General features: G+C 39.1%; 3 protein-coding genes across 6 annotated transcripts in view; 1 reads left to right on the top strand and 2 right to left on the bottom strand.

Annotated features, from left to right (window-relative positions):
* The window catches only part of LOC126378890 (ras-related protein Rab6), a 37372-nt gene extending 29838 nt beyond the window's left edge, over positions 1-7534 (bottom strand). For both annotated transcript variants that reach the window (XM_050027388.1, XM_050027396.1), the window contains exons 1-3: positions 7343-7534; positions 6897-6955; positions 3721-3880 (exon numbers count right to left, since the gene is read on the bottom strand). In XM_050027388.1, coding sequence (XP_049883345.1) covers positions 3721-3880; positions 6897-6955; positions 7343-7412 — 289 coding nt within the window. In that variant the 5' untranslated portion in view covers positions 7413-7534. The remainder of the gene's footprint in view (positions 1-3720; positions 3881-6896; positions 6956-7342) is intronic.
* Positions 7535-9257: 1723 nt separating this feature from the next.
* Positions 9258-12589, bottom strand: LOC126378751 (protein FAM8A1). Its single transcript, XM_050027136.1, has 4 exons — positions 12172-12589; positions 11406-11544; positions 11125-11251; positions 9258-10803 (listed from the first exon to the last, which is right to left on the bottom strand). The coding sequence occupies exons 1-4, from the start codon at positions 12509-12511 to the stop codon at positions 10480-10482; spliced, it is 930 nt and encodes a 309-aa protein (XP_049883093.1). The 5' UTR covers positions 12512-12589; the 3' UTR covers positions 9258-10479.
* An 806-nt stretch (positions 12590-13395) lies between these two features.
* LOC126378488 (beta-arrestin-1) overlaps positions 13396-20727 on the top strand; it is a 148789-nt gene continuing 141457 nt past the window's right edge. For all 3 annotated transcript variants that reach the window (XM_050026902.1, XM_050026911.1, XM_050026893.1), the window contains exon 1: positions 13396-13740. The gene's annotated coding sequence lies outside the window, so the exon portion shown is untranslated. The remainder of the gene's footprint in view (positions 13741-20727) is intronic.

The raw sequence follows: 20727 nt of genomic DNA, 5'->3' as shown, positions 1-20727 counted from the left end.
TTTTCAAACAGTTTTTACCATGTTATGTTATGTTATGTTATGTTAGTGGGCTCTGTTTTCCGCATTTAGACTCTAAGATGGCCCATTATGCGTGTAATTGTTGACTACGTAAGCCAACCTATCTCCTTCCAGAAGCTCAGAAGCCTCCTGGGGTTTTCACAGGCTTCGCGGAGCGACCCCATTCCTTTGAGGATTTTTACCCGTTGTGCTGACACTCCCGTGCATTCCAGGATTACATGGGGGGCAGTTTCTTCTGCGTCCAGACAGCCTCTGCAAAGTGGGCTGTCCGTTATCCCTAAGTTAAATAGGTGCTTGTTGAGTGGGCAGTGACCCGTAATACTGCCCACTACTATTCGAAGGTCATTGCGGTTTAAGCAAAGCAGTCGGCGAGTGAAGCTCTTGGATATCATAGGCATGATATCCTTCGACTGTCTGCATGTGGGCAGCTGTGCCCATCTGTCGTTGTGTAGTTGCTGGGTATGGTCCCGTACCCACGAGCGTAACTGACTGAAAGGTATCGGCAGGATTGGTTCGGGTCCATATACCCTGGTGTCTGATCCTCTCCTTGCCAGTTCGTCGGCGGCATCATTACCCAGCGATCCACTGCGCAGTTTTTACCATGACTGTACTATACAATAAAAAATCGCGCGACGTCAAGCCACTCGCCGTAAACAGACTCGTCGTAGCGGGAATCGCCGTTCGGGGAGTCGCTGTCAACGCTACAATTCAATCGGCTTTTCGGCGGGAGACGGGAACGGGACGGTTGCTTTCTTCGTTGAGTAATCTAAATAATTAATACGAAGTGGTGTTTTGTGGTTAATCGCATTAAGTTAGTCGGAAGACATTCGCGAGTGTTATTATATTGGAGTATTCAGTGAACAAAGTGTATCTGCCTATTTTCGCTTCGTGCCGGGAAGCCGCTTCATAACTCAAAAGTTTATGCGGACTTTTGAGTTAATTCGTTTGGGGTTCGGAGTAGGAGTCTACTCCGAGGGTGGGGGCTTAGGTTTCATCATCATCACCTTTCATCATTTCATTAATCATCAAGAAAAAAATACGTCAGACATGGCTGTATGGGCATAGTTCCCTTTGCCTTACCCTTCGGGGAAAACCAAAACAAAACAAACAAATACAATTCAATCTTTACAGATTGGTTAGTGATTGGTTTGATGAAGATGGGTTTATTGGTTAATGATTTTGCAGAACACAAATACATACATAAGGTGACGCCTATTTCCCGTTAGGGTAGGCAGAGATAACGGAAGTCCACTTGCTACGATCCTGATACACCACTTTGCTTCTTCCACTCTCATCGAAGACTACACACACAGAATTACCTATTCATTTAATGTTGCTTTGAAACAAGTGTTTGCAAGTTGTTTTTTGTATGTAGCTCTACCCACCCCATTAGGAATTGCGCGCGTGTGTATGTAATAAACACATCACAAACATCATCATCATCAGCCCATTAACGTCCCCACTGCTGGGGCACGGGCCTTCCCTATGGATGGATAGGGAGATCGGGCCTTAAACCATCACGCGGGCCCAGTGCGGATTGATGGTTATTAACGACTGCTAATGCAGCCGGGACCAACGATATAACTTGCCTTCCGAAGCACGGAGGAGCTCGAAATGAAAACTTTTTTTTTTGTGGTATCACAAATATACTTTGCACTAAACCAAGAAAGCAGTTATAATAAAACTTGTCTATAGGTACAGCTTAACGTACCTTCTGAAGCACCGACCATTTTATTTTCGGATAATCAGGTGATCAGCCTGTAATGTCCTAACCAAACTAGGGATCACAAAGTGATTTTTGTGTTATGTCCCCACCGGGATTCGAACCCGGGACCTCCGGATCGTGAGCCCAACGCTCAACCACTGGACCACGGAGGCCGTTAAGACAGACATGTTATAAAAAGTTAACAACTCGACGGCCGTAGTCTCCTCTCTTTCACTTTCAATCAAGTCGATTTACTGTTATATTGCGAATTTCCTTTCCTTTATCGATAGCTTGTAACTTTATTGCGAAAAAACTTCCGTGGTAATTTTTCACAGCTGATAATTTGATAATTGGCGACGTGCATCGTAAAAATCTATTTTAACTATTGATACAAACATACATAAACTCACGCCTATTCCCACCGGGGTAAGCAGACTACGGAATTGGGTCGTGTACTAGAGTCAAGATAAATTATGATATTCTGATTACTAAATAAAGACAGAACTAATAGTAACGAAAAACATTTTCTTTTTTCTAGTTAACTTATTTAAGAATTTTAATCAAGAAAAACGTAATAATAACTCCGACATTTTATCACGTTATTCTATGACGTCATAGTGTACTTTGTCATACTTTTTCTTATTTTTTTTTCATGACTTATTGTAGTAGATTTGCGGCAGATGGCATTACCTACTTGGCCGGACAAAATTTTGTCATACAATTTCCTTAGTAATTTCGTTAATTATTGATATTTAAGCTATTTTACCGGCAAGCGAATGACGTAGGATTTATATTCCGAAAAATCTATTGAAGTCTCATATAATAATAACCCTGTCCAGAGTTGATGAGGTTGGTCATTATCTTCACAACCCACACGAGAGAATACCTCGGCACCAAAACAACAGCATCACGCCTGTATCCCCGAAGGGGTAGCCACGTAAATAGACCACGGAACTGAAGCCGCGGGAAAAGCTAGGTCAAGTACTCTTGATTGATTAAGCGTTAACAAGTAGGTACTTCGTATGTTTTGAATACTAAAATACCTACTCGCTCAAACAGTTCATTGACCCGCCAATACAGGTTTCGATCACCGTTTATGAAATAGCCGTCAGTTTTATTGGCCACTTCACAAATGTAATTTGAGGACGATAAATAGGTATTTTCATTTTTATGATGAGTTTCAGATGTTTTCTTTACTAGTATTTTTAAAACTAGTTAGGTATAGATTCGACTGATGTTGTTAATACTTTATCTACGGCTCTCATCCATGATAGTTTGATTTGGAATCTGATCGTTCTGCCCTCGCGGCACGGCAGCCGCGACGCGCCGCGCGCATCTTGAATTATATCGAGGCAGCGAATGCTATCTACGTGGATACACGCCGTACGAGTATTAGTCAAGGCCCGCGATATAGGTAATTCGCGCAGTGCAGGCAGGACCGCACTTCGTGAAAGTAAAATATGAAAGATTGAGAGTGCGGTCTTCCAGGTACACGGTATAGTCTTATCACCATCTCCCTAGTGTTATTCCATTTCTCACGAGGTCCGCTTACCTAACCTGAAGATTTGACAAGTCCAGATTTTTGTGGCAGCGACTGCCTGTCTGACATTCCAACCCGCGAAGGGAAAACCAGCCCAATGTACGTTAGGTCACATACCTCTGAAATGAATTTCTCTCACCTCAGTTTTCCTTCACCGATGAACGCGTGATAATTATTTCTGATCTAAACGTGGATTCGAAAATTATTAATTTAGGCCCGTACTAGGATTCGAACCTGCGAGCTAAAAGTGAGAGTCATTGTATAGTCTATTATCATAGAACAAAGAATAATACTACGTATAGATCGGCAACTCTCCGCTGCCCGCCAACGGCTAGGTTGGGCGTCAGACGTCACACACACACGATGCGCGTGTACGATAACGTCAATGTGTAGTGTCTGTGTAAAACGAGGTGTTATGTATAGTGTGCGGGGTGTGGGTGATAAAAATGCAACTCACTAGTAATATCGTAGACGACGACAGCGACGGTGGAGTCGCGAATGTAGGAAGGTATGAGCGACCGGAACCGCTCCTGGCCCGCCGTGTCCCACAGCTGCAGCCGCACCGTGCGGTCCTCCAGGTACATGGTCTTCGACAGGAAGTCGATGCCGATTGTTGCCTTGTACAAGAATGTGCATTAATTACATGTATAATTGTTTCCTCTCTTTCTTCACTAACGTCAAAAAAATAAAGTTATTGTTATGTTACTTGTACGTTTAAAGTTATTTCAAAAAAATAGTGAGGCGTAATTTGCAACTATAACTGCAACTATTATATATAACTGTACCTAAACTTATAATAAAAATCTTTATCTTTTTATCTAACGTCGTGTGTTATAGAAGTTAAAAGAATTAGAAATTGGTGTCGCGGAATTATATCGAGGGATTCCATCAATAGACGCCGTGAATGCTATCTACGTAGAAACCCTTGATATAATTCGCGCAGCGCACGGCGCAGTTGCTGTGCCGCGAAGGCAGAATCGACACTTGACACATAATATCTTATATCTTTCTACTTGCCGTGCAGACTCTGGCAGCAGAAACTTAACTTTCATTTAGTTGGACAGTTCAAAACTAGTTTTATCTCTGTCTTACACTCGTCGTAAGTAAAGGACGGCGCTATGTTTAGATCTGTCAGATTGAAATAAAATTAAGTTTCGTCTGCCAGAATCGGCACCATTATACAACTTATAACATAAACAGCCTATATACGTCCCACTGCTTGGCACAGGTCTTTCCTCAATCAACCGGAAGGGGTATTGAGCATAATATACCACCTGGTCAACTGCGACTTAGTAGAAGTATTTTACGGCTAGTAGCTGGGACTAACTTAACAGCCTCCGTGGTCGAGTGGTTAGAGCGTTAGGCTCATGATCTGGAGGTCCGGGTTCGATTCCCGATGGGGACATTGTCGAAATCACTTTGTGAGACTGTCCTTTGTTTGGTAAGGACTTTTCAGGCTTGAATCACCTGATTGTCCGAAAAACTAAGATGATTCCGTGCTTCGGAAGGCACGTTAAGCCGTTGGTCCCGGCTATTAGCCGTAAAAACACCTCCACCAACCCGCAGTGGAGCAGCGTGGTGGAGTATGCTCCATACCCCCTCCGGTTGATTGAGGGGAGGCCTGTGCCCAGCAGTGGGACGTATATAATAGGCAGTTTATGTTTATGTAGCTGGGACTAACGGCTTAATCGGTGGGACGTATAATATAGGCTTTTGTTTATGTATTTAATGTAGACACTATTTGCGTGTTGAATTGAATCCCTCCCCTCCCTAGATCGTCAATAATGCGTGTTTACATTCTTGCACATCCATCTATCAAGGTCTACAAATATCCTTGAGCAGGTAAAATTGCGATTCATTAAATTACGTGTATTGGTTGGAAAAAAAATACAACAGTTAACAGAATTACGATTCTATAGTAAAGTGCAAAACACAAATAGTAAATGATTTATGTATTATAATAGCTTGGCATAAATAAATAATCTCTTTGGATTATCCCTGTAATTTATGTTTCTCATGAACAAAGTCAGGATAAAATTGCAGTGTATATTTTTGACATAATGTCCATGATATGGAACAGGCTAAGGTCATCAAACCATACTGTCTTTTTTATGTTTTCTATATCTAAAATCAGTATCCCTTTTTTTACAATGAGCGAAGTTTGAAGTTTGAAAATTCGCAGATTCATCGTGATCATTAGACGATTCAATTTTCTTGTATTAAACATAGTATTTTTTTTAAATCTATATTATCACATTCCTGTCTGCTCCATCCATAATATTGCATCCAAGTAAGATTATAGTAAAATGCAAACACATTTTAATTTTCACCGAAAAAAAGTTTTTCTGCTAAGTTGAGAGCTATATGACAGTTTTCAGGTGAAGGACAATTCAAACACACCCCAAGTCTTAACCTCCTGTTGCCCAGATTTCCAGGTACAAAATTAAAACAATGGGGTTTGGTTTTAAAGGGACTTTAAAATAGTGAACTTTTACTAATTCATTACTTGTTTAAACTTTAAAAGCGAAAGTTAGGCATATGACAGCCAACTAGTAATTCTTATACATTAGCATTGAAATTGCTTATCTTATGCAATAAAAACATTGCTATCAACAACATGTGTATACATTTATCAGCATTATATCAAAAATAAAATAAATTAGAATCTATAGATAACTAATTATCACTTTCTTCCTGATTCTGGTGGATAACATTTTATTTTCCGAATAAATAAGACTATGAATTGTCTATTATAAAGGACAAAAAAAGAAAGGATTTTCATCTGCTAACTCTAAGACTAGTACCAAACTCATGACAAAACAGAAAAAAAAGAAAGAAAAAAAAGAAAAAAGAAAGAGATAGAGCTGGTATATGAGCTGTCAAACTAAGGCAAAGTTTGTCAGAATGTACATCTATATACAGGGTGTTTTTGTTACATTGTCCTGTATAAATAGGTCTTCTATCGTGTGGGTTGTGAGATGGACCAACCTCATCAACCCTGGTGTCAGGATTATTATACATAAGTGACTTTTAAAATAAGTAATGTTATTGAATAGTATTTAAGAATAGAGGATTAATTGTAACTAGCAGTTGCTAGATAGAGGTTGAGTTATTTATGTATAAAATCTACAGGTATTAATGTAGGTATAGTGTGGGATACTACAGCTAATATAACATAATACTTATTGAAGCTAGTTCTGAAATGCAGGACTTGAAAGTTTAAATTGTGCTACTATTGTTCCGGTACGAAATTGTGGTAACTGAATTCCTATTGGTCCGTAAAATGGTAGCATAACCTTAATTCCTTTCAAGCCCTGCTAAAATATAAATAAAAATCATTTTAAAAGATTTTAAGCTTCAACTAGATATATGTAATACAAGCAATCCAGTAAGAAATGGCAAAGTGACTCAGTAAGGTTGCCTTTTAACAAATGATTGTTTTTGATGATCTTAAATCAGTTATAAAACTAAACATTTTTTATAACCAGGTAGTCATATGAACGATTGAGTGACTCATAGAATCTTATTAATATCAACATCCATATGACGAGTTAATTATGAAGCACATAACCTGATTTGTGGACCCACTGGTCAAACAACTTATTGAGATAAGAACCAAAACAGAAGACTCACCTGATAAGTGTTGTCGAAGCTATCATACATGAACCTAGTGATGAGCGACGTCTTTCCCACTGAAAAACACAAGATCCGTATCAGAACACCGAGTCGCCGCAACGGTATTAGTTTTTATACTTCTATTGCAAGTAAATCGGAGTACACGATTGATAACGGGAGCTATTCGACGCGTGAGAACATACTACACAGCGGGCCAGCCGTATATCGCGCTAAGAGAGTGTAACCTACATACGAGACGTCGTAATTTCGGCACAGGCCTATCTTCGATCCCAAATCCCCCGCCGCTGCAACGACCCTACAAAAACTTGTAATAACCCTCCCCAGACCAATGTAGGTCAGTAATTCGATAAAGCCTAGACGAATCTATAGTTACGTGTCGTAAATTCAAAAACTATGTATTAAAAATGTACGATGGAGCACCGACAATTGGCCCGTCAACTCACCGCTCTGTTCCCCGAGGAATACGAGCTTGAACTTGCGCAAGGGATTACCAAATTCACCCGACGCAGACATCGTGAATTTATAAATTAGTTAGTTCGCTAAACTATTAATTTCACAGTAATTCTTATCACAGAAAAAACTACATGAACAATGACAGATCGCAGCCACTCCTCGCACACACACGAGCGCAGCGCCGCCACGTTACGAACTGACGGATAGAGTTGAACGAACCTAGTATACTCGTAATAAATAATTAACAAATATCATTCGATATTTTCAATATCCTATTAAACCTTATTTTTCTATCGCGCCGAAAAGCTCGAAAAAAAAAATAAACTCAATTCGCATCATCGTAATGAACTGAACTGCAATCTTCTTATGCATAATAATCTGAAAGTCTCTCTTTCAGGAAAATAATTATAGTAGTGTGTTACATGTGACTTAAACGTAACTTACGAGAAGTGGGTGTATTTACTATACCTGCCCTTTGATGCTGTTATGTTTAGTATGTAACGTATAGCGATGTAAATGGTCAAAAAAAGATTGTAAAATTAAAATACTTGACGTAAATATTATCTGCCAAAGAAGGATAATTTTATGATTCAAGCATCATCAGTTCTACTTAATGTTATTGTATAATTTGTAATAAGATTGAATACTGTCTCTGTTACTCATACAGAATCACAGATATTAGAAAGAATAATGACCCTAAAAATAACACTAGTATTATTTGCTCATCTCTAAACCATCAAGCCAACTCAACAAAATTACGATGTAACAACAAAACGCAACAAAAATTAATCTTTTGAAATGACCAATCATCATTTATAATATTCAGAAAATAGCTATCTTGTCACTAATTTTTAAATAATATTTTTTTTAAATACTCTTCAAGTTTTAATTATACACCACTTATAAAATGTAATAAAACTTGCAACTACTAAACGACACAGCATAAAATCTTCCGCATACAGACTGTGGATTGTAGAAAGAAGATCCTCTTCCTGTATCCATCCATATTCATAAAACCATTACCTCATTTATTCATAGGTCTTCAAATTAAATTCCTAAAGTCATTTCATTAGAACAAACGGAACTCGCCTGTCTTACCAAAGCTTCGATTACGTCATGATTACACTGTGATTACATGCATGAGTCATTTCTTCTTACACAGTATTATGACCGGCAACAGACCGAATCCCACAAACTTCTACTTCCATGACCAAACACGCCTACATACATACGCACATGCGCATTTCCTCTCTTTCCCACCGGGGCAAACAGAGACTATCGAAACTTACCTACAATGGACAGTAACGGCCTCCGTGTTACAGTGGTTGAACTCACGATTCGGAGGTCCCGGGTTCGAATCCCGGTTAGGATGTATCACTAAAATCCCTTTGTAAGTTTCCACCCGAATATCCGTGATTGAATGATCCGTGTTTCGGAAGGCACGATAAGTCGATAAACCGTTGGTCCCGTTTACTACATAGGCCTTTGGCGGCTTAATAATAACCCGGATAGTTGAGGTTGGTTATCCATTTCACCCATAACGATAGAAGAAGAGATATTAAATATCCGATTAAATTCGTCGCTAATGTAGCTCGCTGATGTATCTGTATTTTTTAGCGAATCTGATTCGCACCTTTTGCTATTATCAATAAGACGCAAATTATTTTAGCAAAGAATTGCAGATACGTTAGTTTGCGAAATCAGCTACGAATTGATTGATTCAATTTAAATCACCAAAGACCCATACTAATACTCAATGTCTTTATTTTATAACGTTTTCCCATGCTTAAAGCAACTCGAAGATGATTGCCGAAGGTATGTGTATCATGCTCGTGCCGGCTTGCTACGATTCGAATCTCGATTTCTTCGATTATTCTCAAGGATGAAAATAAATAAATTGCGAAATTATATAATTTAACACATTTACTCAAACAATAATTATTTACAAAATTATAACTTTAGGACCTAGGATATCATAAAATTTAAATTCACTTACGAATATCATCACATGTATCACAAAAACGAATGTAACTTTTCATTTGAACACCCTGCGATAACTTTTTTTAAAAACAGTTATTATGGCATATGCTAATTAGCACGTATTGATAAAGTAAATGATGGGTAGGTACTCGAAACTGTAACAAATATCTCAAACATTCGTTGTTTTCATTGCATACTTTGGTTACGAAAGTGCCAGACTTTGAAATCATGTTTTTAAAGTGAATTTTATGCCTATTTTACAATGATATTTCATAAAAAGTGTTTACATGATAACAAGCAGAAATAGCGCAACTAGCGTATACAAATCCAATTTGTATATGTAGCTAAATAATAAATACTTAGGGAAGAAACTGGAACATTAAAACAATAATCTAAGAAAATAAAAAACCTTATTCCTTATCCATATCATTTGGGTTTTTTCAAAAGTCTTTAAATTAACAAGCTCTATAAATTACAATAGGGTTTACCATCCCCTGCGGCATGGCACATGACATATACCACGGGCTTCAACCAATAGATATACGATGTTTATCTACGCAGTCAGCAAACATTGTAGCTGTTGGTCGAAGCCCGCGATATTTTGTCGCGTCGCGTGTACCGTGCCGCAGGGACAGGACCAGTAATCTTATTGATACCGGCTGTATTTACTGCTACTCTGACTGAGTACTTGCAAGAGAAATATTGGCGCCGACTAACATACAACTTTTCTACTAAAAATATTAACTTCATTTCAATAACAAATAGTACGCATACCATTGCCAGTACTGACAGTCAGAGCGGCAAATACAGATTTGCCTAGAAGCTATTTAATGTAGGCGACCCATGTGGACATATGTATAATAAAACTATGCTACTGATTTGAAACGTAATAGAATCAATCACAACAGAGCTCATGATCTCTTTGAATTAACAATCAATGAGGGCCTACGTCGTACTTAACGTCTGAAAAATAGCGTTTACGAAGACAGCGCATCGCGCGGTGAGTTTAAACATAAGACGTTGCATAAAACCGTTCACGCAGAAGTGTTTCCACTCGCGTGGTACTGATATACAATAAAGCACCGAACAATACGCCGCGTATCCATAAACAAGCCTGTGTCACTAACCTCATCCTACCTGTGCAAGTCTATGGAACATGCCTCCGCGGGGGAAACATGTTTTCCTCTACCACAATGACCCCACAAAGCAAATCGTACCCCGTGCGATTGTGACGGAATACGAATAAGACCACACAGAGAGGAAAGAGAAGGGATATGAGGAAGTTCTTCATGAGGGAACGGACTAGAGCTATGAGGAATGTGAGGGGTCTACCGGGGTAGAGGAGCACGGTCTCTCTGGGGCGGCCCTCAACGGGGATGACGGCTGAGGCGGTGACCACGCGGAGCCCGAGAAGAGCCTTCCCTGGAGTCGCGCCTCCCGTACGACCGATGCTGCCTGATAAGCAGCAAGCCTGCAAGTAATATTGGCAAATTGTATAATATTAATAAACCCATTACCACCGCAATACAGCACACGCGTGCGATAAATGTTTTTTTCTCCAATAAAGTATACTCGTTTACCGCGTCGCGCGCGATATGCGGCCAACGTGCTACAGGGACAGGTTCGATAACACTACCAAATTCCCTAGCTGAATTTTGTCCATATAGTAAGCAGCTGAAAGCATTCCATACTTATTTTTTATTCCTAGTCCATTTAGATTTTAGAATATGAATACACATTAGATCACGCTTCTTTCCCGTTGGGGTAGGCAGACACCACAAATATATATTACCTCAAAAATGCAGACTAGTATCCTGTAGATAACTTCAAGGAATAATATCTCTGAAGTCAGTTCCATGGCATATTTGTAGTCGTCATAATGCTCGCTGAACTTGTAGAAGTCAAACTTTTCCAAGTCACTGTAACAACAAAGTAAAATAATAAATAACGAAACTAGGGATCACAAAGTGATTTTTGAGATTTGTCCCCACTGGGATTCGAACCTGGGACCTCCGAATCACACTATACTACTGGACCATGGAGGCCGTTAAAAATACTATTCAAAATACTCACATAAATTCAAACATGTCAACTGCAACAAATGTAACAATAAGTTTTAATATAAAGAGCAGCATGAAGTCAATGAACTCTGCCAGAAGCCTCTTGTACAGGGGAGGGATGACATACTCGAAGCCTCCGTGACGGGCAATCACTGGAAATATAAGGTGATAATAATAATATGAAAAGACATTTTTTTTTCACTACTAAAGATACAAAATATATAAAAATTAGCTTAATTAGTTTATGATGCTAAAGACTAAACTAGACTTGCATATTGTGGCTGACTTTGCAAACTGACATATCTACATTTTTTTTGCTAAAATAATTTGTGCCTTATTGAATGCAAAAGGTGCAAATGAGATTTGCCAAAAATTTCAGATATGTCAATTAGCAACATCAACGACGATATAGTCCTCTGACTAAAACAAAATAGGTAAGTACTAATAATTTATACATCCTGCAAGTTATACAAATAGTCCAAGACATATTATTCAACCAAACTAGAAAAGAACAAACATATTTATAATGTAAGTAGGTATACCCTTCTGAATAGCTATGTATGTTAATCTTAACAGAACAAAAAGCCTCTTCTAACAGTATTTTGATTACATTTAGTTTATTAAATGTCAATTTCATCAAACTCAACCTCAATAAAGACTTAAATATCATTGTTGTGGGGTGAAAAACTTATTAGTTACTAAAAATGTAAAGTGAAGAACAACTTTATAATGCAATATTATAAATATCTAGATACCACAGTAGACTTCGTAAAAAATACCTTCAACTGGAGTAAGAGCTTCAGCCTGCGGCTGGTTATCAGGAGCATTTCGTGGTACATTGGGAATTTGGAATGGAAACTGTTGCCCTTGAAACTGGTAATTATTGTTCAACAACGGCACATTTGTTGGGTTGTTCTGCAAGCCCTGGAACGTCATCATGTAATAGGGGAAGCATGTCGACAGGTTCTGATACATTTGAGCCTGCTGGATCCATAGGCGCAGAGCCTGGAAATATGCTTCTCGTTCAGATACAACTGGCGCAGTATCCCCCTCCCCAGTACGACTAGGGCCTCCATCTGATGGTCCAGCATCATCCACAAGTCTCTCAGTATCAGACATTTCCAAAATGTGCAATTAACTAACAATCTTTCGGTTTTATTTGCATAACAAGGCTCCAATCCAAGGTACACGTCAGTTTTGACGGCAAATTGTTTTGACATTTGCGGTTTCGTTCATGAATTCTTTTTTGTCTAAAAAAAAAAAACGAAAAACATGCTATTAGTGAGTGATAACCAGTCAAAATGAAATTGCATTTTCCAGCAATAAAAAGCTCGTTTATTATAAGAAACACTAGAAAAATATGAATACCTTGTGAATACCCATATAGATGAATATTTTTTACAAAATTGTATACCACTGCACGTGTATCCGAACGGCAGAAATAATAAAAAAAAATCTGACATATGCCAGTGTTCTCATTTTAGAAAGTTGAACTAACAATTTAGGAAAAAATATTATATGTAATTAAAAGAAAATAATGTAATATTTTGCAATAATAACCAAATCTTTAATTAAGACTGCTTCAATGTAATGGCTAAAGCATTTATAAAAATAAGTGTAACGACTACGTACTTACATCAGTAAGTAGTAACCGGGACCAACGGCTTAACGTGCCTTCCGAAGCACGGATCACCTTACTTTTTGTGATTTGTCCCCACCGGGATTCGAAGCCGGGACCTCCGAAACGTGATCACAACGCTCAACCACTGGACCACGCAGGCCGGTATATGTTAAGTAAATTAACATCTAAACTAACAACGAAAATAAACTTTTATCCATTCATATAATATTTGCACAGAACTTTTACGAGTAGAGATTCAAGTCGGCAGTTATTTAGTTGCCAAAGCGTAAGAATAACCAATCCAGTTCAATAAATATTAATTAAAAAAAATGTGTTAATAGATGTCAGTGAGATAGGGTAATCTCTTCCCATATGTGGCAACATTTGCAGTAAGCTGTCAACTTCACCCAGCAGGTAGCGAATGGCTGATGCGTGCGCAATAATGGTGGTTGGTGAGGACTTGGGTGGAATTCAGGTGAATGTGAGCTAGACGATTGAATTCTAGTTATTGTGTGACTTTATTTTATACGCAGTGACACTGTGCCATACAATCAAAATAATTAAGTGTGATAACTCGTCGTAAATCGGCGGTAGGGAGTGAACGAATCGTGTTCGGAACATTCGGTAATTTACTGTATTTTTTTTGCTCAGTGCAATGTGCTCAATGGTGGGCTTGTAGTTGTAAATAAAGGAGAGTGACCGCCCGTTTCAACATATCCCGGCTATTGTGAGTATTGTGTATATATTTTTTTATATTTATGCATGAAACTTACTGGTGCAGAAAGGAGTAGTTACGCGTATACCCGGTCTATTTTCGTGGGTAATGTTTTTTGTAGAGTACGGTAAACAGTTGATGTGCTTGACCTCGGGAATAATATAGTAATCTTGAAGATCTGAGAGGTTTTCCGGCTCGCGTTTTTGGTAAAATGCCATGATCTTGTCGTCTTATGATCACCTTGAATATCAATCATTTTTATTGGTTACGTGCGGGAATTACAGCGCGGGTGATAACGAGTTGTTCTGTCTGCGATTGAAAAATTATCATATCAAGTTAATTTATTGTCATTCAATTTTAAACTTTGTTTCTTACGCCATTTTAGCAATTATATTTTTACCTGTTGAGCTTAGGTAATAGGTATTTAGTTAAACAACTTCCTACTAGCATAGATAAGTGTATAAGTACCAACTGAATAGGTAGCATATTAACTAAAAGAAGAAAATAATAAACATTTAACTTTTACCTTCAATTTACTTTAACAATCTGTTTCTGTTTATTCTTAGACAAACAACATACTAATCTGAAAGTCTGATTTTGTTGTATACTTAGGCTTTATAGCCTATGAAAGTTAAGTATTCAACAATAAATACCTATAAAACTAAAGGACAACTTAACTAAACAACATATTCCAAAGAATGTTTAAAGTACATACAATAGTACTTAGCTAAAAGAGCCATCTCTCAAATTTTATCTCTTATGCATACAAAGGTATCTCTTATCACTAGATAGACATTTCATTGACAATACTGTGCCATTTATGTATGTACACCGTACAACACACAACTATAGTTAAATAAATGCTGATAGGACTAAAATATACTCATATCTTATCTACTAGGTATATACCCCCATTTAGGATATGGAAAATGGATGTAACTTATTTGTAGGAGCCATTCACGACTATGGTCCCTAACAGGGAGGGCAGAGCCACAAGTAATCAGTAAAGTTATCTTTATTTATTTAATTACAGTTCACTTGAGTCATCTGTAAGAGACTATGAGATTCCATGTCAGCATTCCCCATTAGTCTGGCCAAGTGGATGCCATCCAATCTATATTCAATAAGGCCAGTCATTATCAGAGGGCTAGTGAGTAGCTCTTCTATGTTATTAAACATTCTGTTTAGGTTAAGAAGTGTGTCAGGTTCAAAGCAAATGGAGTTCCATAGGCTCTGCTTACCCCAGTAGGAAATTGGCGTGAGTAAATATATTTTTATGTTTGTTAGGTTAAGACTGAATGATGTCAAAATTTGTGTATTAAAATTTTAAGACAACAATTTTCAAAAACTAAATAAAAGTCTACTATATACATATTTTTGAAGATTGTGATAATAAGATTGTTTTTGTTTAACAGCTATTTTATACCTTTAAAACATTTGTTTTGAGAGTATTTATTTAACAGTTTATTGTACACAAGACAGTGTATAACGACAATTGACTGTATTATTGAAAAGGATAATTTAAATCTTACTTTGCACCTTAACTGTTATTTTTCTTATTAATTGTTGATTCTATTCCATCAACATAATGTATCCAACCATTTATTACCTGTTTTTTTGTTGCGTGACTTATTGTAGATTTGCCGCAGACGCATTAACTACTTGGCCGGACAAATGGGGAGCGCTGAGGGCTTTCACCCGGTACAAAAATTATGACCTGACCTGGTTACGCGTGGATATCGCAAACGGGGGGGCCCAAACAGACCTGGCGACGCTCGGTTGACCGGGAATTTAAAACTCGCCATGTCATGGGAGCAAGCTACAGGGGCTGCAAAAGATCGCGAGGAGTGGAGGGAGAAAAGGATTAGAAGAAGATCTGTGACTTTAGCTAACATAAAAAAAACAGATACCTAAACGTAGCGTCGCGCGCGCCTGTGTCCCTGAGAAGCAGCACTGTGGACCGTGGTCTATTAAAATGCATTAATACTTCTCTGAGAAGAAACCTCAAATACATACATCTTAATATCTTAAGTATCCTACTTCAAGCCCTTTTGCATATCTGCATTGGGTTGCCTTTCTCACCGAAACAGACTTTATGCGCTTTGCGCGAGGGAAGCGCATACGAAACTTGTCCACCGAAGTAGCAAGCCCCTCAACCAGGTTTAGCCCGTGCGCCGACACGGTTTGCCAGGGCAAGGGCTGGGCTGACTTGGCGACTCAGCAAGGCAAGGTGGATGGCCTAGGGCGTCGGTAGAGGGCAAATAGTTATCGTCGGCCACACACGTCATCTGACCTCTCCTTCAGTCGTATCGGTTTTCCGTTCCACTGAAGCAAGGAGAGGTAAGACGAGTGTGTGCGCCTGCGTTTTCCACGAACGTCTGCGCACTTTAATATATCCTGCGTACCTGACCGCTTCCGTGATCATCATCATCCTACTTCCATTATCTTTAAGTAAATTACAAGGGCTTAATTTGAGCCACGGCCGCCATTACAGGGCTTACCCTTATAAAGAGTTGGCGCCGCATGTACCAGCTGTAATTAATGTTATTTGCCACCGCTGAGCACACAGTTGGCTCGACCATTATAAATGGCGATACGACCCACCACCTATCAACGTTAGTCTAACACATGGAATAGAAGAAAGTGGTTGGAAGGGCCAAGTGAGTGCGAAACGCGCGCCATACAAGTATAAGCAAATAGTTCGTACTTCCAACTTTGCTCCTTCTTTGCAAACTTTACGACGCACGGAGCTCCGTGATAGTATATTAAAAGGTCGTCTTGTTCATTATAACCTGCAGAGCAAAAAAACAAATATCATGCAAGAAGATCCCTCCTTATCACAGGAAGCTTACTATTTATCAAAAAAATATTTTTGTATGCAGTATCTTACGATAAAATTTCGCAGTTTCGAATCGAATCCAGCACGGACTTTTTTAAACTTATGATTTTCGAAATCGTTTTTCGAATTCATGTTTGGGTCATAAATGATTATCACGTTCTCAGCGGTGAAGGAAAACATTGTGAGGAAACCCACATTTCCGAGAAATGCATTTTCGGAGGTATGTGACCTAACCTGTATTGGGCTGGTTTTCCTTCGCGGGTTTGAAGATCAGAAATGCAGTCATACAATGTAAGATGCGCGTTTCCGAACAGCCTATTACGGATTCTTCATTACTATAATCAACCTCTACTTAATCATTATCATGAGCCCATTAACGTCCCCACTGCTGGGGCACGAGCCTTCCCTATGGATGGATAGGGAGATCGGGCCTTAAACCACCACGCGGGCCCAGTGCGGATTGATGATTATTAACGACTGCTAATGCAGCTTAATGCTGCTACTTATTCATTACTAAGTCAAAATAAGAAATACGTAAGACATATAAGGTGTAAGTAAATCACAATTCATCGCACGGCTCGTTAGTGGACATATAATGCAGCCAGACATGTCGTATTGTAAATATTAATTACGTACACTGACCCTCTAGGCGTCGAAAGCTTTGTAATTCTAACCTTAAATACCTTCCAGGTGCATACATTAGGGACTGGCGACTCTGCATACATTTCCCTAAACCATAGAATAAATAATAGGTAATACACGACAGTTATACAATAAAAAGTAGTGCTACGTATAGAACGGTAACTCTCCGCTCCTCATCGTATCGGCCGCCGAATTCACCCCCTCTGGGTCTTACTTTAGTCATAGAATAGGGAATAATACTTCGTACAGAACGGCAACTCTCAGCTCCCCACCAGCGGCTGAGCTAGGTTTACCTCACCCCCTCGGTCTACTTTGGTCTTCAATCGTATGGGCATCAGACGTCACACACACAGATGCGCGTGTACGATAACGTCAATGTGTAGTGTCTTTGCAAATAGAAAGAAAGAAAGAAAGAAACATTTATTATTTAGGACACCACAGACACGGATTACATATATATACATTATAATGACATCACATAAATCGCGGTTGTTTGTATGAAGGTCCGGGGTGTGGTGGTATGTCAAGCTGCGTTGCCGGAAACACGACGTTATTATAATATAATAATTTAATTTCCCTTTATATCGTTCCGCTTGGTGTGAGAGGATACGTTATGTATGTATCATATACATTATTCCGGGGTGCGCGTTACCTTAGGATTTCGTATCAAAAGTCTTCTGATCACAGGAAATTCCACTTGATATCAACTCAGAATCACGGTCTGAATCATTCCCCTCAGTATTTGTTACGGTATCACTAACACCCATACGCACCTTTATGGCTACCTGTACTTGTACGCGGTGTAAGTGACATCGTAACGAATACTGAGGTGATCAAGTGGAATTTTTCATCGCAAAAGTATAGAACTGAAAATAATTAAAAAAAAAACACAAGGAAACATGAATATTGCGACGGAGAATTCTACTTAATATTAACTCAGGATCATGATCTGAATTTTCCCCCTCATCTCTCCCATATTCGTTACAAACAATGTCACTAACACCCTGTATATGTGTGTATACATGCTAATGTAGCATAAACAATAACATTTACGTAAAACATACGCTTCCGCGAAAGTAATTGCGTCAGGCCTGTAATATTCCATAAATCTCTGTACGAAAACACGGTAAAAATACTGACGAGAAAAAGTATTATCACTGCCCCTCGGCCCACTTCTTATTAAGCACCAGTTTTTATGGAAAAACTTCACAAGTTTTCGCGAAAAATGTGTCCAGGTTGTTGATTGAATTTCTTCGAAATGTTCCTCAGGCGTTTTGTAACAAAAATAAGAATTATTATAGGTACGTATCATTTCAAGGTACTAGGTTTATTTAAAGATTATGTTTTATGAAGACATTAATTTCTTATATCTGTATTGCATCGCCCAGTTGAACCATTGTCTCTCACTTTTAGTCCGCATGTTCGAATCCATCACAGGCCTAAACCGATGATTGTCGAATTTGTTTTCGAATTCACGTGCTCAGCGGTGAAGGAAAACATCGTGAGAAAACCCATATTCCCGAGAAATGCATTTTCGAAGGTATGTGACCTAACCTGTATTGGGCTGGTTTTCCTTTCGCGGATTGGAAGGTAAGACAGGCAGTCGCTTCTGTAAAAATCGGACCTGGCAAATCTTCAGGTTAGGTAAGCGAACCCTGTGTAAAACGGGATAATGCTAGGGAGATGATGGTGATGATGTGTTGCATCGTCCTCGACTCCAAATATTATAAGTTGTTGCACCCTAAAGGTGCCTAAGCGGAAGTGCGAGTGAGCCAGACAGTTCGCGCGTGCTCCCTTACTCCTTAACGCCTTACGGGCATTTAAGACTGAAGTAAGACCTAGAAGTAGGACATCGAGCCCTCATGCTGGGAGGCGCAAGCAAGCTAGCGCCCGGAGTGGAGACGCCTTGTCCAACAAAAAGCGTCTGATTTTGAAGAAGAAAGAAGGTCAGATCTGGACAGAAAACGTGATGATCTGAAAGCCCGACCACCTGCGGCTTTCATCTATAATTACGTAGGCGCTGTGCTGACGTGCCCACAATGTGGGTGTAAGTTTTCACATAAAATTGGCTATACGAGCCATCACAGAGCACACCAGAGAGCAGACTTTCCAAGCTCTTGAATGATAACCGTCAATGAATCCACCAGCTGCTGTCGCTGTAGTCGAAATCGACTGCGAAGCATCGTCATCATCAGGGGTAGGTCGGCGCCCGATGAGAATTGGTGCGTAGAGGAGTGTCCGTTCTATACGTAGTGTGTTTATTCTATGCTCGAGGTCTGAAACCGACATAACTGTTATCAGCAAGTGGTCAAACATATCTTCAGATTCAACTTATGAGTCACGCATACGGAATCTTAATTTGTAGCAGGCACGTTAAGCCGATACGTCGTTACTTATCGCGACCCTGTTCCGAAAATAACTATCGTTTGTATGTTAAACATTTTGAATCTTTGTATTTGTTTTCCAAATAACAGAACGAGTATGTGTACAAGGTCAACTGGTAATGGTAAAATTCTTATTAAAATTATGTGTTTGCGTTTGGCAAGCGCAGTGTTAACAACGATTTTTATCGATAACACGCTGTGTCCTTTGAGATCGTAGCGAAACGTTTCGCTGATGACTGTGAATGGGGGGTTTGGTAGATTTCCCAGGGTGGGGTTTGTGTCTACCTAGCTTATATTAATAGGTCACTAGGTGAGATTGCAGGGTTCTGGGTGGGCTTGCCGAAAAGCAATGGATGATCAGGACCAGAAAGGATGGCTTGAAAGAAATAAGGCCTATATCTAGCAGTGGGTGGATACAGGCTGAGTAGATAAATAGATAGGTGAGACTTTATTTTCCTGATCTTTAAATGAAAAAACAAAAGCCACTCTAATCCTATACCATTTCTAAAGCACCTTATTCATGGAAATCGGAAGTATTTGCTTCTTAAACATAAGTCTATATCCAAGGATAGTCAGAGGTCACAAGATGACGACCATCCATCGCAAGAACCTCACCGAGCTGTTAAACCAACGTGATAGTTGGTGAGCCGTTTCGCCGTCTATAATATTTCAGCCTTGTGATGTCTTATGATCAAAGGAATAAAAAATATGGAGAAGCGAAGTAAGATATAAAGGAAGATATCAGAAATGTACTTCGTGTGTAAAGTACCTCTATAGGCTACATAATTAATAAAAACCATAATGAATTTTATCATTATCCACATAAGCTTTTCTTACCTAGCCTTTATATGATATGATCCATACATCAATAGCTCAACAGGTGAATTAGATCAATATATAGTCTGTATCAATCTTCATGTAACCAACACGCCTGCGGTCAGCCACCGGCTATCTGATCTGAGTCAACGGTTCCAAGGGATCAAGATTCCATATCTAAGTGATTACTCATACACTTCGTCATAGTCACTAGTCATAACAACCGCTTACTTTTATTCCTCGAATCTCATTTGAGAACATCAGCGGGCTTAGCACCGTAAGCGCGCGACTCTTTCTCGCCTCGACATACGTCACCCG

Source organism: Pectinophora gossypiella, chromosome 2 (genome assembly GCF_024362695.1).
Source record: "Pectinophora gossypiella chromosome 2, ilPecGoss1.1, whole genome shotgun sequence".
Classification (NCBI taxonomy): domain Eukaryota; kingdom Metazoa; phylum Arthropoda; class Insecta; order Lepidoptera; family Gelechiidae; genus Pectinophora; species Pectinophora gossypiella.
Note: the sequence above shows the minus strand (reverse complement) of the source record. Positions and strands in the feature narration are given on the sequence as shown.